The 15,707-nt window shown below is 40.8% G+C and overlaps 1 protein-coding gene across 7 annotated transcripts in view; it reads left to right on the forward strand.

The window, feature by feature from the left end:
- The window catches only part of MEF2A (myocyte enhancer factor 2A), a 98,855-nt gene extending 83,303 nt beyond the window's left edge, over positions 1 to 15,552 (forward strand). For 4 of the 7 annotated variants that reach the window (XM_017886889.1, XM_017886888.1, XM_017886891.1 and 1 more), the window contains exons 8-11: positions 5,156 to 5,179; positions 8,534 to 8,660; positions 12,768 to 12,894; positions 14,506 to 15,552. In XM_017886889.1, coding sequence (XP_017742378.1) covers positions 5,156 to 5,179; positions 8,534 to 8,660; positions 12,768 to 12,894; positions 14,506 to 14,887 — 660 coding nt within the window. In that variant the 3' untranslated portion in view covers positions 14,888 to 15,552. The remainder of the gene's footprint in view (positions 1 to 5,155; positions 5,180 to 8,533; positions 8,661 to 12,767; positions 12,895 to 14,505) is intronic. The other 3 variants (XM_017886894.1, XM_017886893.1, XM_017886892.1) reach the window with 2 other exon arrangements.
- Positions 15,553 to 15,707: the final 155 nt, after the last annotated feature.

Consider the following 15,707-nt stretch of genomic DNA (forward strand, 5'->3'; position numbering starts at 1 on the left):
CGCGGTGGCTCAAGCCTGTAATCCCAGCACTTTGGGAGGCCGAGACGGGCGGATCACAAGGTCAGGAGATCGAGACCATCCTGGCTAACACGGTGAAACCCCGTCTCTACTAAAAATACAAAAAACTAGCCGGGCGACCTGGCGGGCGCCTGTAGTCCCAGCTACTCGGGAGACTGAGGCAGGAGAATGGCGTGAACCCGGGAGGCGGAGCTTGCAGTGAGCTGAGATCCGGCCACTGCACTCCAGCCTGGGCGGCAGAGCGAGACTCCGTCTCAAAAAAAAATAAAAAATAAAAAATAAAAAGGCAAAAGGCACAAGATCTGAACAGATACTTCAAAAAGAAGATACATGGATGGCAAATAAGCATATGAAAATATGCTCAATATTATCAGGCCCTACGGAATTGAAAATTAAAACCTAATGAGATACAACTACACAGCTAGTAGAATGGCTAAAATTTAAGAAGAACCAACGGTTGGGCACAGTGGCTCACGCCTGTAATCCCAGCACTTTGGGAGGCCAGGGTGGGCAGATGACCTGAGGTTGGGAGTTTGAGACCAGCCTGACCAACATGGAGAAACTCCATCTCTACTTAAAAAAAAATTTAGCCAGGTGTGGTGGTACATGCCTGTAATCCCAGCTACTCAGGAGGCTGAGGCAGAAGAATCACTTGAACCCAGGAGGCAGAGGTTGTGGTGAGCCAAGATTGTACCATTGTACTCCAGCCTGGGCAACAAGAGTGAAACTCTGCCTCAAAAAAAAAAAGAAAAAAAGAAAACTCAAAAACTAGAAGTGCTGGTGAGGATGCAAAGCAAAAAATCTCTCATATATGTTTGGAATGCAAAGTAGTACAGCCACTTTGAAGAGTTGGTCAGCTTATGAATTTAAATATATACTTGCTGGCCAGGCAGGGTGGCTCATGCCTATAATCCCTGCACTTTGGGAGGCCAAGGCAGGAAGATTGCTTGAGCCTAGGAGTTCAAGACCAGCCTGGACAACACAGCAAGACCCTGTCTTAAAAATAAATACATAAATAAACACTTGCTGTACAATATGGTAATGCCACTCCTAGAGTATTTATGCACATGAATTGAAAACTATACTTACACAGAAACCTATATCTTTCATAATTGTGAAACACTGAAACTAGCCTAGATGTCCTTCAACAGATGAATGGATAAACACACTGTATGCCCATATAAGGAAATGCTACTCAGCAGTAAACTATTCACACAGCAATATAGATGAATCCTAAGTGAATTTTGCTAAGTAAAAGAAGCCAGATCTAAAAGTCCACAGTTGTGTATGATTTCATCTATATTTCATTCTGGAAAATGCAAAACTCCCTGGCTGCCATGGGTTGGGAGTGGAGAGAAGAGTTGACTATAAAGGGTTAGTATGAGGGAATTTTCGAGGTGATGGAACTAATCTGTGTGATGCTGTTTTATTAGATGCATGGGTCTGCATTTGTTGAAACTCATAAAACTGTACATACAAAGAGTGATTTTTACTAAATGCAATTTAGTAAAGATTCCGGGAGAGCCCAAGATGGAATGCATATTGTCACACATGAATATAACTTTATTACAGATGAGTAACATGATATCGAAGGGGTGAGGAAGAAAGAACCCAGTCTGAGTAAATTTGGAAACTGTTTTGACTGGATACTGTAAGGTTAGAGACCAACAAAATTCTAGCAAATTACTGTAATCTAGATGGTAAATTCATCCCTCACATACACAAAGGGTTGAACATATAAACATATAAATAAATATAAATAAACAAATGGACATTGTAGGTAAAGGGAGCCAGGTTTCTCATGGTTGGAGGAGAAAGTTGCAGATAACCAAGGGGGTGTGGGGGTGGGGTCTAGAATGAGCCGATGTTTCAGGGTTATAGTTGAAGGATTCAGTAAGAGTATATATATGTACACACATACACATAGATATATGTGTATATAAGATATATATATACAGACGTATATATGTGTATACACATACAGGTCGATGGATACAGAAATATGTGTGTGTCTGGCCGGGCACAGTGGCTCATGCCTATAATCCCAGCACTTCGGGAGGCTGAGGCGGGCAGATGTTGAGCTCAGGAGTTTGAGACCAGCCTGGCCAACATGGCGAAACCTCATCTCTACTAAAAATACAAAAATTAGTTGGGCGTGGTAGCATGCACCTATAGTCCCAGCTACTTGAGAGGGTGGGGTGAGAGGATCAGTTGAGTACAGGAAGTCAAGGCTGCAGTGGCCTATGGTTGTACCACTGCACTCCAGCCTGGGTGACATAGCGAGACCCTGTCATGCACACACAAAGATACAGTTGTGTGTACATATGAATTAGTATACATCATATATTTCCTGGCTCTGTTGGCTGAGAGGTCTGTGAGGCAGTAGCACCCAGTGACTGAACTATCCGGTGCTCAGATTTTAGTTTCTGAACACCATTTTCTAATATAAGGGCCCAGGGCTGCTTGGAAAAAATGGTTTGTTGTAGATTGGGGCAGGGAATCAGGATGAGCCAGAGTTGTCAGAGGTTAAGAAAGTGCATATCAAAAGTCACAGGAGCTGGCCTTTCAAAAGAGTTTCCAATACCAAAACTAGAACAATTTGAGTAACAAAATAAATAACAATATAGTATTGGATTATAGCCCAGGGAATAAAAAACATTGAGTCCATTACTGATTTAAATAAATGATTGAATAGATAAGGGGAAAGGGACAACTCTTTCTTAGAACATAACTCTAATTAATAAATGTAGAAAGAATGAGAGATAGTAAATCACCATTAGAACACCACAGTACAATGGTAATTATTGCAGGCAAAGTCAGTGGATAATGCTAACATAAGTGGGCAAAAAGTTTAAGTAAAAAAACATATTTGCTTAGTCTCAAAATGTCTCTTCCCAAATATTTGTTTCTTACAAAGGGAAAAATTAGAGAATTAGAAATAAGAGAATCCTGGAAAACACTGCCTTAACCAGAGGATCAAGGTTAACATCACCAGTAATAGGACATAAAGACAACATGTGCCTTCCAACATGACATGCTAAGAAGGCCATGTCTCTCTGTGGTATTCTTGCAAAAATCCATGACCTTCTATATGATTATGAATGAAAATCAGACCCAAATTGAGAGACATTCTGTAAGATACCTGATCAGCACTCTTTGAAAAAACAGTGTCAGGTTCATGAAAAGGAAAGACTGAGGAACTGTCACAGAGCAGAGGAGACTAAGGAGACGTGAGGACTAAAGGCTTGTGGGATCCAGGATCTGATCCTGGGTCAGGAAAAAGGACATCAGTTGAAAGACTGGCAAAATCCAAGTAAAGTCCAAAGCTTTAATTGGTGCTGTATTGGTTTTATTAGTTTTGACAACTGCGTTGTATTTCCTTGTGATATTAACATTGCAGGAAGCTGAGTGAGATGTGAGGGAGCTCTCTTTGCAAATGCTGTCTAAAATTATTTCAGAATAAAAAGTTTAAAATCCATATATACATACATAACAAAGAAATATACCCCGAAAGGGAGCCAAGAAAAAAAATGGCATTTAGGATAGTCATGTAGCTTACCTTTCAGATACTGGATATGCAATACTTGCTACTGTCTTTCAGAAATAAACTATGCAAATGTCATGTAAGGCACAGAAATGTTTATAAGAATTGTTAGTAAACTGCCAATTTAAAGACAAACTACATTTAAGCATTTAGCAATTGCTTAAGAAAGTTATGTCCGATTGTTAAGCATGAAGCATCTCCGTGGAAAACTCAAAATGTGTCATATGAACTATTTACACACTTATTCCTGTACATTAAAGTGAAAACCATATGTTTTACACATACACAGCTATAATGTTTGACAGTGTAATATTTTGATGTGTACCTTGTGTTTGGAGATATGTAAAGATATCTGTAACAGAACAGTTGAATAGCATCTTGCCCACATTGGAGATAGCAGTTGTAGATCAAGTAATTGTTTTTCAGAGTAAGTAATCAGTCCCACCTACTTTACACCATTTACAGAGAAACCTCCTTCCAGATTAGGGCTTCGTGTATCAGTGGCACTTACAACGAGACTTTTCACAGATGGACAGAGAAGTTTAACTTATTCAAGTAAAATAAGAAAAAGCTGATTAGACTGTTTCTAGTATATTAATATTTTCTAAATGTTATGAAGAAAAGGAGCAAAATGTTTCATTTCTTTTTTTTTTTTTTTTTATTTCTTTAAGACAGAGTCTCCCTCTGTCATCTAGGCTGGAGTGCAGTGGCGCAATCTCAGTTCACTGTAACCCCTGCTGCCCGGGTTCAAGCAGTTCTCCTGCCTCAGTCTCCCGAGTAGCTGGGATTACAGGCATCTGCCACCACACCCTGCTAATTTTTGTAGTTTTAGTAGAGACGGGGTTTCACCATCTTGGCCAGGCTGTTCTTGAACTCCTGACCTCGTGAGCCACCGTGCCCGGCCTCATTTCTTTTCTTTACATGACTTATGAATTTATTTCTCCTCCAGTCTCATTTTCTTCAAATATGTGGTTTTTCTCCATTGAAGTTATTTTATTCACATGAAAATATATGTGCAAATGATAAGCATATCTAAAACTGGTATTTTAAAGTCTTGCATTTATTAACAAATGTTTGTGTTCCTGTTGTTTTATAACACTGTGCTAGCTCCTGTGGGAAATAAAACATACAGCAGTTTCTGCCTGCCAAGAAGCAGAATTTAGTAGGAGATAAATGAACATGTATCACCAGGTGGGGTAATACTAGGATGATTAAGATACTGAGTTACAGGTACAGAGTTAGTATTCTCAAATTTCCGAATACAGATTGATACCATGATGAGAAACCCCTTTTAAATACTGTTGCAGTAGCATAACTGTGTATAGGAGAGGCCAGCACAAGAGCAGACCAAGTTGGGGGAGGAAAGTGTCTTTGAATACTGGCCCTAGATAATTTAAAGGAATTTTTCTAGTCTTTTGAAAAATCAACAGGTATGGCGACAAGTAATTTATATTTCTATCTGTTGTGTATATAATCGTCTCTTTAGAGTTTGACAGCTGCTAGTGTCCAAATATGTTTTTCTAAAGCAATATTTTGTTTGTGAGTACCAACAGTCTTAGTAACTCTCTTATCCCTCTTATGTGCTGAGTACAGTCGGAGGAAGAGGAATTGGAGTTGGTGAGTGTGGGTTTCTGCTTGAAGGAAGGTGAAAAAGATGTAGAAAGTACTAATTACCTTACATGTTCTTATCTAACCAATGTTCCCTTTGTTACACAAATTTTTTAAACACTCTTCAAACACTTTGAATAAAGCAATCTACTGGTACTACAGACTCTAGTTTTTCTAGTTATAATTGTATGTGTTGACCCATTTTATTTGTTGGAGGGAACATTGGAATAGAGTCTTTGAAAACAGTAGCTGTCCATGAGCATAGGATACTTGTTAAATTTTTTTTTTTTAAGGAAAGATACAGAATACCTTATATAGCTCTCCAAATTATTGAAATATTTTTAGAAAATGACTTCACCCTTGAAGTTCCTCAGATTGTAACACACGATGTTGTGTTGTTTCTCTTTCAAAAGATTACATCATTTTGGTGAAGTCACCTTTTCAGAGTTGGAATTATTTCATCCTGCATGATACAGCCTGAACCACAAGGGGATTCCCTGTTTACTAAAAGGAGTGTCTGTAATTGAATGTATATATATTTACTTTTCTATCAGAAGACACTCTGTTCTTAAAAGCAACTACTGCTCTTTTTCCAAAACAAACGTTTTTTCTTGGTTTTTCCTTTAGAAAATAAACTTGACTAAAAGCAACTTGCAGTTTATCTATTTCTTCTTTAGGAACTAAAACCAAAACCTCACAGGAGTCATCATATAATCTCAAAGTCAACTGCTAATTAAAAGACTTTAAGGGGAATAAAACTTGGAAATGTTTTAGCATGGACAGGGGTTAAGAGTGCATGAAAGCATGGGGGAGGAGGCATCCGTTGGTTTTAATATTCCATGTTTATGCATGCTGGTATGTTTTGCACAGTTTGTGTTCTTTTCAAATAAGGTTGTCTGTTCCCCTTAAAATACGAGATTGTTCTTTATTTAGCTTTGTGATCAGTCACAGTTTTGGATATAGTTTTGTATTGGCCAACTGAACTATTCTAGTCAGCTGTAAATGTTTTGAATTATATTATGAATATCTTTTGGAGAAACACTTTATTTAATGATACCATAATGATCAGTAAATGAGAGTTTATAATTCAAGCTAAAATAATTCACCTTAGGTTAGACTTCACTGTTCAAGGAGTTGTGAATGCTTCCATGAATTATCTAGCACTATATTGCCCTCTTGTGGTTCTGAAAATCCCTTACTCTTAGAGAACTCAGTGCCTTTGAGATTAGGAGCTTAGTTGAGTAGAACTAGTGTTTGAAGTCTTACTGTTTTCAAAGACATGCCAGAAGATTGCCATGAAGATGATGCCATGGAGTAGGTAGGGTCCAAGCCAAACTATGTCATACTGTATTCTTTCACCTAGTGATTTGACTTTAGAAGTTCCAGACTAAATATGAAAGAAGAAATTAAGTCCAAAGTAGATCTCTATCTTGAAAAGTCATTAAATTAAAAAACTTGATGCTGAAACTAACATATTCCCAACTGGCATACATTGGTTTTCCACATTCCTCAGAGTAAGTACATTTGTAATTACAGAACCTCAGAGATAAATATATTAGGTTTCTGAAGACTTTAAAATACGTATCTAAAAACTTATAAACAGCCATTTGTATTCTTTAAAACTTAAGCCTGAGACTCTATAATCAATTAAAAATGCAGAACTTTATGTGCCAGAACCAAAATATAATCAGAAGCACAGTCCGTTAGAACTTAGAAGTGGTTCAAATTGCCTTGAGTTCTAAAATGTAATTGTGGATGACTCTGATCCGAAGTGCGGAAGGACAGGTGCCCTGGGGCCTGCACTAAAGACTGCACTGTTAAGACCAGCCACGGAGATTCCTTTAGAAGCTGAGCAATAGTAGAACAACTTGACTTCATGAAAGCTCCAGTAGACTAGGCTATGGATTAGAAGGAATAAAAATATGTATCTTTTTTTTCCCCCACCATTATATAGAAATTTGGGACAGAGGGTTTCTTGGGACAATAATTTAAGGATATTATCTTACATTTGTGTAGTACTTCAGTTATGAAAGCACTTCTGACATAATAACCTCATTTGATTCTCACAGTAGCTGTTCAAGGCAGCCAGGACAAAGATTGCTGTATCTTCTCTGTTTGACAATGAAGAAGTTCAGAGAGGTCAAATGATTTTCCCAATGCTTAGGAGATGGTGAATCTGGGACAGAAACTCAAGTAATACATCCACATCCACATGGTCTTTCTCACATCTTCTAACCTAGGATAGAAAATAGAAATTAAAAAGAAATAAACTGAGATCAGGATCCTCATTGAATGTTTGTAAGTGTCTAGATCTAGCCAAAGGCCTTTGTCTGATGTACTCTTTTGAAAATTGTGGTAGAGAAAATGGAATCACATTCTAACTCTTCATAATCTCAATGGCACTGAATTATACTTTATTGATTTGGCTCAGACCCCTGAATGTCAGTTATCAGGCTGTAACATAATTTATAAAAAACAAATAGAGTTGTGCTGTGACTTTCTGGTGTGCTAGTGACACAGAATCTGTTGTGTTCCTCCGATCTTAGATTTTGGAAAACTGTTACCTTAAGCCAGTTTGGTGAGAAACTGGTTCTGTCATACTCCTATACATTAAGGACAATGACTATCTTAAACTAACTGGATTATTTAATAGTTGATTTTTTTAATCCATTCCCAGCATGGATAGGATGCTGCACAGATGCATCCAGTTGGCAAGCATTTAATATTGCTCTTCCACAGCCCTGTCAGCAGTACTTGATTCAAAACGCTCCACTCAAAGCGTCTCCTACAGAAGGCCAGGGGACCATGAAGGGATACGTATCTGAATCTGTTGTTAAAAAATAGGTCAACTGCATGATTGGAGAGAAAGAAATAAGAATACAAACTGCACTCAATAAGCCATGACTTCAAACTATGTTAACATGTAAATGCCGCAAAGAAAAGTAGTTTTGATTCCTATACTCATAGACTTACAATCCCTATATACACAGATGACCTTTGCCATCAGCAGGTATTTAAAACCTACATGTATTTAGGGTAGTCTGACAGTATTTGTAGCGATATCAAGTCCTCATTTTGTGCTAACAAAGAGAAGTGCTAATGCCTGTAACGTAAGTTCCTATTTTAACGTGGTGTGTCTAACATTAATAAACTATTTTAAGAGGAGAATTAATGTAAAAATATGACTCTTCAAATCAAATATTTAGTTGTTCTCACTAGTATTTTGAAGTTTTCACATCATCACTGCTTCAGAAAATGACATTCGTATAAAACTGTGAAAATGTCACTTTTAAATTGAAAGTTATTTTAAGTCAACATGAATACCATATAAGAACACTTTTTCTCTTTTTTGATCTCTCACAGAATACCCAAAGGATAAGTAGTTCTCAAGCCACTCAACCTCTTGCTACCCCAGTCGTGTCTGTGACAACCCCAAGCTTGCCTCCACAGGGACTTGTGTACTCAGCAATGCCGACTGCCTACAACACTGGTGAGCCTGCTTTGGTGCCTTCCATAGGTTTTAGTGCTCTCTGTTTTGTGATCAACGTGTGCTTTTGTGATTTTTTTTTTAAAGTATATTTATTGAAATAAACTATTTCTAGTTTTTTAGGTTTAAATTAGGATGTATTTTTAAACGTGCTAGCCTTGAAAAAATTACAAAAAAAATTGATAGTGTAATGAGTGGAATAAGTTATTTCTGCTTCTCCAATGTGAACTTTCAATTACCCCTGACAAAAAGCCCATGTAGATAATATCAAAGTGGTGGCATACATCAAGCCAAGAGGGTAGCAGCCTGTTGCTTGAGTATTGTTGATGTAGTTTCTCTTTAAACAATATCACAGTCTTCCAGACTTTTAAAATAAGATGTTTGTCTTTATGCTGTGTTAACGTGCTTTGGGAAAGACATGAATCCCTTTGGACCTGAGACTTCGGGAGGTGGCCGATGTTTGACTGTGTCTAACAGGCTGTTTTCCTCCCTGTAACCACTAGCTTGGTCCATGTCATTTGCGCTCCTGAGGGGCAAAACAAGGACTGTTCTCGTTTCTCCTCAGAGCCAGTCACTCTGCCTTTGAGGGGAGCTTTTCCTACATTTATGTTTAGTTAGGCATTTCGTCTTAAAATGCCCTAATTTGGGGTTGTATTAGGAAAATTTAAGAATATTACAGTGATTGTAGGAGTGCTTTTAGCCAAGCAGACTGTATGGAGAATCGAGGGCAGCTGGTTTTGTTTAAATTTACCAATCTAAGATGAAGTGGAAAACACATGTGGTTTCACTTTCTCATCAACTCAGCCAAACACCTGATGCTTCAGAGGAAGAAGGCAATAAATTCTACCTTGCCAATTACTCCGAGACTGCAATGCAGAGAAGTTATTCTTTTATGATTCTCCTAAGTGTCATAAGTAGACTGTGGTAAAGATCATCTGATTTTAGCCTTCACGGTAAATGCTTTGGCACAGTACTTTGAAACTGCTGTCTGCAGCTACCTGAGGGGGCAGAGTGTTGAGAACATTTGATTTCCACTTTTAAGTAGTTCTTTTAAAACAAACAACAATAAAAGGTTTCATTGAAAAAAACAAAAACAGGCCGGGCGCGGTGGCTCAAGCCTGTCAAGCCTGTAATCCCAGCACCTTTGGGAGGCCCGAGACGGCCGGATCACGAGGTCAGGAGATCCGAGACCATCCTGCTAACCGGTGAAACCCGTCTCTACTAAAAATACCAAAACTAGCCAGGCGAAGTGGCGGGCGCCTGTAGTCCCAGCTACTCGGGAGGCTTGAGGCAGGAGAATGGCGTAAATCCGGAGCGAGCTTGCAGTGAGCTGAGATCTGGCCACTGCACCCAGTCCGGGCGACAGAGGCGAGACTTCCGCCTCAAAAAAAAAAAAAGAAAAAAAAAAAAAGAAAAAAAAAAAACAAAAAAAAACCTCTTAGGAAATATCCATTGCTTTTCCAACAATTAGTATGAAAAATAATGCCCAAATTTGTCAACTGCATACTATCTTAGGGACTGTGAATCATAGCTTGTTATTTGTGTCTTGCACAGAACAAGGTTCCAGAGCAAAGCCAGGGATGATGGATTCATAGAAATTCGGTTTCGATGCACTGATCACCTGCTGTATGAGAGACACTATGCTAGGGACATACCTTTCTCCAAGTTTATTCTAGACAAGGAGACAGGACATACCTAAGTGGGCAACCATGGAGGGGAAGTCCTGAATTGTTGTGTTTATGAATTTATACTCTGAGAATTGAGAAGGTAGGGCAAAGCTATAATGTTCAAAGGCGTATTGACTGAGAAAAGGGAGCTTGAACTAGGTGTTAGATTATGGTTTACTGAGTGTTTCGTTACAGGTTTTTCAGTATACTTAGAAATTCCACTATACTTGTTTTCAGAAATGCCATTGAATTGGGAATTTATTTTTTAAAAGTATAAAAGGAATTACCAAAGCGTATAAAAATGGAGGCAGGCTCTCAAAATCATCAGTCGCTTAACGTCAGTCTCATGCCACCTTTTGACTGACTTTATCTTTGTTCTCTTTCTCATAACACTTATTCTGTTTTAAGTTTACCATGTTATTTTTAACTTATTCACACATCTATTCAGCAAATATTTATCAGGTAGCTACTATGTGGCAAGCACTATGCCAGGCACTGGAAATACAGGAGTGCAGAGTCAACAGTGGAGCCTAGGAGGAGGGCACAAGACACATAGCTCTAGGGATAAGCTGCTGCAATTGTGTCAAGGGCTGTATCTCAGCTTGGACATGAAGGAACATGCATGACTCAGGCAGGCAGAGGAGGTAGGGTGCTCTTGGGAGAGGGAGTGCCTGTACAAAGGCTAGGAGTTCACAGGCGGAACAAGGCTGAAGGAATGGGAACAGAGCATGGGTTAGAATTGAGACTAGAGAAGTAAGTAGCGATTTGTAGACCATGTCAAGGATTTTGGAAACTGTCTGGAGAGCATTGGGAAGCCATAAAAAAGTTTTAAGTAGAGGAGTGCCATGGTCATATTTGTTATTTTGAAAAGATATCTTTGGCTGCTGTATATAGGGTTACAAGGCAATGCCAGGAAGCCACATCAGAGGCTATTGTAGTGGTCCAAGCAATGTGTGTTGATAGCATAGACTAGAGTGGTGGCAGTAGAGATGGTGAGACTTGGGCAGGCTTGAGAGAGAGCAGATAGAATTGCTCAGATCTGGAAGTTGATGGGGGGAGTGAGAGGGAAGGGAAATAGCAAGGATAACACCCATAGGCTTCTGCACGAGCTGCTGGGTGCATGTTGGTGTCATGTACTAAGACAGAGTACTTAAGGAGGAACAGGTTTGCAGGAAAGGACAGGCCATGTCAGATTTGTGGCGTTTGGAGTGGCATCCAAATGGACATGGCATGCAGGTCGTTTAAAAGACCTAGAGGTCGAAAGAGAGTGTGGGCTGGAGGGAGCACTGGGGAAGGCATCAGTGTGGCAGGCCCTTGCCCCAGCCCATGGGAGTGTATAGAATAGAATGAATGACAAGGGCAGAATCAGGACAGCCCTGAGCATCAGCTCTGTTGCTTCAACTTAGTTCCTTTTTTAACATGTTAATTCACTAGGAAGACCAACTTCTTTAAACACCTCTCTTGAGACATGAGAAAGAAGATAAAAGTAGAAGAGTTTTGCCACCTCTCTTTAGAACCAAATGGAAAAGACAAGTGTTATGATGAGCTGAAATAACTCCCCGTGTGAGTGATAACTAACGTCCTAAATCTTGGTCCCAGTGATTATGGCTGAAGCATTCATATGATATGAGCTGGGTTATACTCTAGGACACCAAGTTTTTTCATGAAGTTGAAATTATTTTGCATGCTGTCAAGGAGTTTGTGATAGTCTAGGTACTTTAAACAAATGCAGTGAATTAATTGTGTAATGATGTCACTAAGCTTGGCACCCCATGTGAAGGGAATCTGTCTTTCCTGTCCCCTGTCCCCCAACCCCTTACTTCATTAAGACTTGCTGATTCAGACTCACTCTGGTTGGGTTTGTTTCTCTTTGTTCCAAAGGGTAGTGGCAGGCATATTTAAAGTAACAATCGTACAGAACATTCTTTAGTGATGACCTCTTATTTGAATCATCCCAGACAACTAAATATTGCTAGATCCTGTCAATCTTCCAAGAAAAGATTTTGGATTTTAGACCCACACGTATGTTGTTTTGTTGTGAAGTATCTGGCTTCTCTCAACGTAGGAACTTTTTATTTTTTTTGAGAGGGAGTCTGTTGCGCAGGCTGGATGGAGTACAGTGGTGTGATCTCGGCTCACTGCAGCCTCTGCCTCCTGGGTGAAATTCAAGCAGTTCTCCTGCCTCAGCCTCCCAAGTAGCGGGGACTACAGGCATGTGCCACCATGCCTGGATAATTTTTGTATTTTTAGTAGATATGGGGTTTCACCATGTTGTCCAGGCTGGTCTCAAACTCCTGACCTCAAGTGATCTGCCCATCTCGGCCTCCCAAAGTGCTGGGATTACAGGCATGCTCAGTGTAGGAGCGTTTGCAGTAGCTATCTAAAAAATAGATTCCATGTGGACCTTCCATCACATGCAGAGCCGTCTTGTCTTCCTTTGTAGATTATTCACTGACCAGCGCTGACCTGTCAGCTCTGCAAGGCTTCAACTCACCAGGAATGTTGTCGCTGGGACAGGTGTCGGCCTGGCAGCAGCACCACCTAGGACAAGCAGCCCTCAGCTCTCTTGTGTGAGTAACTAGAAGTTTTCCTGCATCTTTACTCCTGGCCGACACACTCTCTTTTCCTATCAGTTACAGCCTTTCGCTCTGTTGAGTTTCGTGTGAGGAATCCTGTAGTGATTCCTTTTCAGGTAGAGACGAGTATTGGGAGAAAATATTTTCTTTACATGGCTCTAGATAGTAGCTTGGATACAAACTGGGCATTTCTTGAAGGGATTTGGGAAGCAAGGCTTCTCCCATAGGGACATCCTGAGGTAGAGAGACTCAACCGGGATCTGAGGGGGTCCAAAGGCACAGGTATCACCCACATGCACCATCCTTCTACCCACTGACCAGTGATTAAGCTGCCTACTGCACCCCTGCTTCTAAGCGCCTGCCTCTGGTTCCACTGCTTGAAAGGCAGCCTGTAGGCATTCAGGCCCCCCCACCACCCTTGCCATTTATTGCTTTGGCAAGTATCTGTAGACAAGAATAGGAAGACAAGCTGTATCTTCTGCTTTCTCCCTGGGCATAGAGAAGGAAAACTGGGGGCAGGGTATCTTATATATCAGTCAGACTCCATAGAATTTGTGTGATTGATCCCAGCCCAATGCACACACCAAACCTCATTCACAAAGAGAACGTTCCTCATGGGCAGGGTGTAAGGATATAAGCAAAGAGGATTTACAGTGGTGCCCAGATGAGGCCAGACATCCCTGAACAGCAGAGAGAACAGGGCTTTTGTGGAACCAGGATGACAGTAGACCCATGGAGCAGGTGGAGGAGAGTGTCCCAAGAGAGGGGACAACATAGCAGACCCAGCTGGCCTCCATGAAGACTGGCTGCCTTGCCTCTGATCAGGGCAGTAGGAATATCCCAGACCTCTAGCCTCTGTCCAGGAAGTCCCCAGAGAGCCTGAGCTCAGCAGCCCCTTTCCCTCATACATTCTGAAGTAACTCCACAATGAGGATTGTTATCAGTGGTCTTCTTAGGAATTATGTCATGGAAAAAGGAGCAGAGTATCTCAGGGAAATTTGCCTACACAGGATTTGGCCCTCAGGCCTGTCCTGAGCATCCTAAATGAATGCCCTAAAAATAGACCTGGAAAAGCAAGTGGAAAGGGCTCAGAGCCCAGGCCTGGGGAACAGCCTGTTTGCGTCCTCCTGTACTGCTTTGAGCCAGCTCCTCATTTCCTCATCTGGAAAATGAGGATGGTATGACTTGCACCTTAGAGGTGTTGTGAGGATAAAAGAGATGTGCCCTGTCACAGGGCCAGAGCAGATGCTGAGGAAGAAGAGACAGTGCGGAGATGAGGCTGCTATGCTGTTCCTGTGTCTTTCTGGTCCCTGCACAGCATTAAGACACTGACAGTGTTTTGTATACTTCAGCTGCAAGAGTACTGACGTTGTGGGTAACAGAACCAAGCAATGTAAGGGCTTGATGGTACTGTTTTCTTTCCTCCCAGGAAGACGGGATTTCCTTTTGTGCCAAGCACTGAAGGAAATGACCCAAACCAGTCTTGGGGAATTCTGACAAGATTTCAGACTCTGGGCCCTTTTCCGTCAGGCAGTGTCTGTACTGTATCATCCCAGTTTTGCAGAGGCACTCACAAGCCATCTGACCTCTCTTTTTTTTCTTCAGTGCTGGAGGGCAGTTATCTCAGGGTTCCAATTTATCCATTAATACCAACCAAAACATCAACATTAAGTCCGAACCAATTTCACCTCCTCGGGATCGTATGACCCCATCGGGCTTCCAGCAGCAGCAGCAGCAGCAGCAGCAGCCGCCGCCACAGCCACCGCCACAGCCACAGCCACAACCCCCGCAGCCCCAGCCCCGACAGGAAATGGGGCGCTCCCCTGTGGACAGTCTGAGCAGCTCTAGTAGCTCCTATGATGGCAGTGATCGGGAGGATCCACGGGGCGACTTCCATTCTCCAATTGTGCTTGGCCGACCCCCAAACACTGAGGACAGAGAAAGCCCTTCTGTAAAGCGAATGAGAATGGATGCGTGGGTGACCTAAGGCTTCCAGGCTGATGTTTGTACTTTTGTGTTACTGCAGTGAACTGCCCTACATATCTAAATCGGTAAATAAGGACGTGAGTTAAATATATTTATATGTACATACATATATATATCCCTTTACATATATATGTATGTGGGTGTGAGTGTGTGTGTATGTGTGGGTGTGTGTTACATACACAGAATCAGGCACTTACCTGCAAACTCCTTGTAGGTCTGCAGATGTGTGTCCCATGGCAGACAAAGCACCCTGTAGGCACAGACCAGTCTGGCACTTCCTTGGACTACTTGTTTCATAAAGATAACCAGTTTTTGCAGAGAAACGTGTACCCATATATAATTCTCCCACACTAGCTTGCAGAAACCTAGAGGGCCCCCTACTTGTTTTATTTAACTGTGCGGTGACTGTAGTTACTTCAGAGAAAATGCTTTGTAGAACAGAGCAGTAGAAAAGCAGGAACCAAGAAAGCAATACTGTACATAAAATGTCATTTATATTATCCAACCTGGCATGGGTGTCTGTTGCAAAGGGGTGCATGGGAAAGGGCTGTTGATATTAAAAAACAAACAAAACAAAAAAGCCCCACACATAACTGTTTTGCACGTGCAAAAATGTATTGGGTCAAGAAGTGATCTTTAGCTAATAAAGAAAGAGAATAGAAAACACGCATGAGATATTCAGAAAATACTAGCCTAGAAATATAGAGCATTAACAAAGTAAAATTAATATATTAAGTTATAATTGGAATATGTCAGAAGTTTCTTTTTACATTCATATCTTAAAATTAAAGAAACTGATTTTAGCTCATGTATATTTTATA

Source organism: Rhinopithecus bieti, unplaced genomic scaffold (assembly GCF_001698545.2).
Source record: "Rhinopithecus bieti isolate Rb0 unplaced genomic scaffold, ASM169854v2 scaffold_15821, whole genome shotgun sequence".
In the NCBI taxonomy this organism is placed as follows: domain Eukaryota; kingdom Metazoa; phylum Chordata; class Mammalia; order Primates; family Cercopithecidae; genus Rhinopithecus; species Rhinopithecus bieti.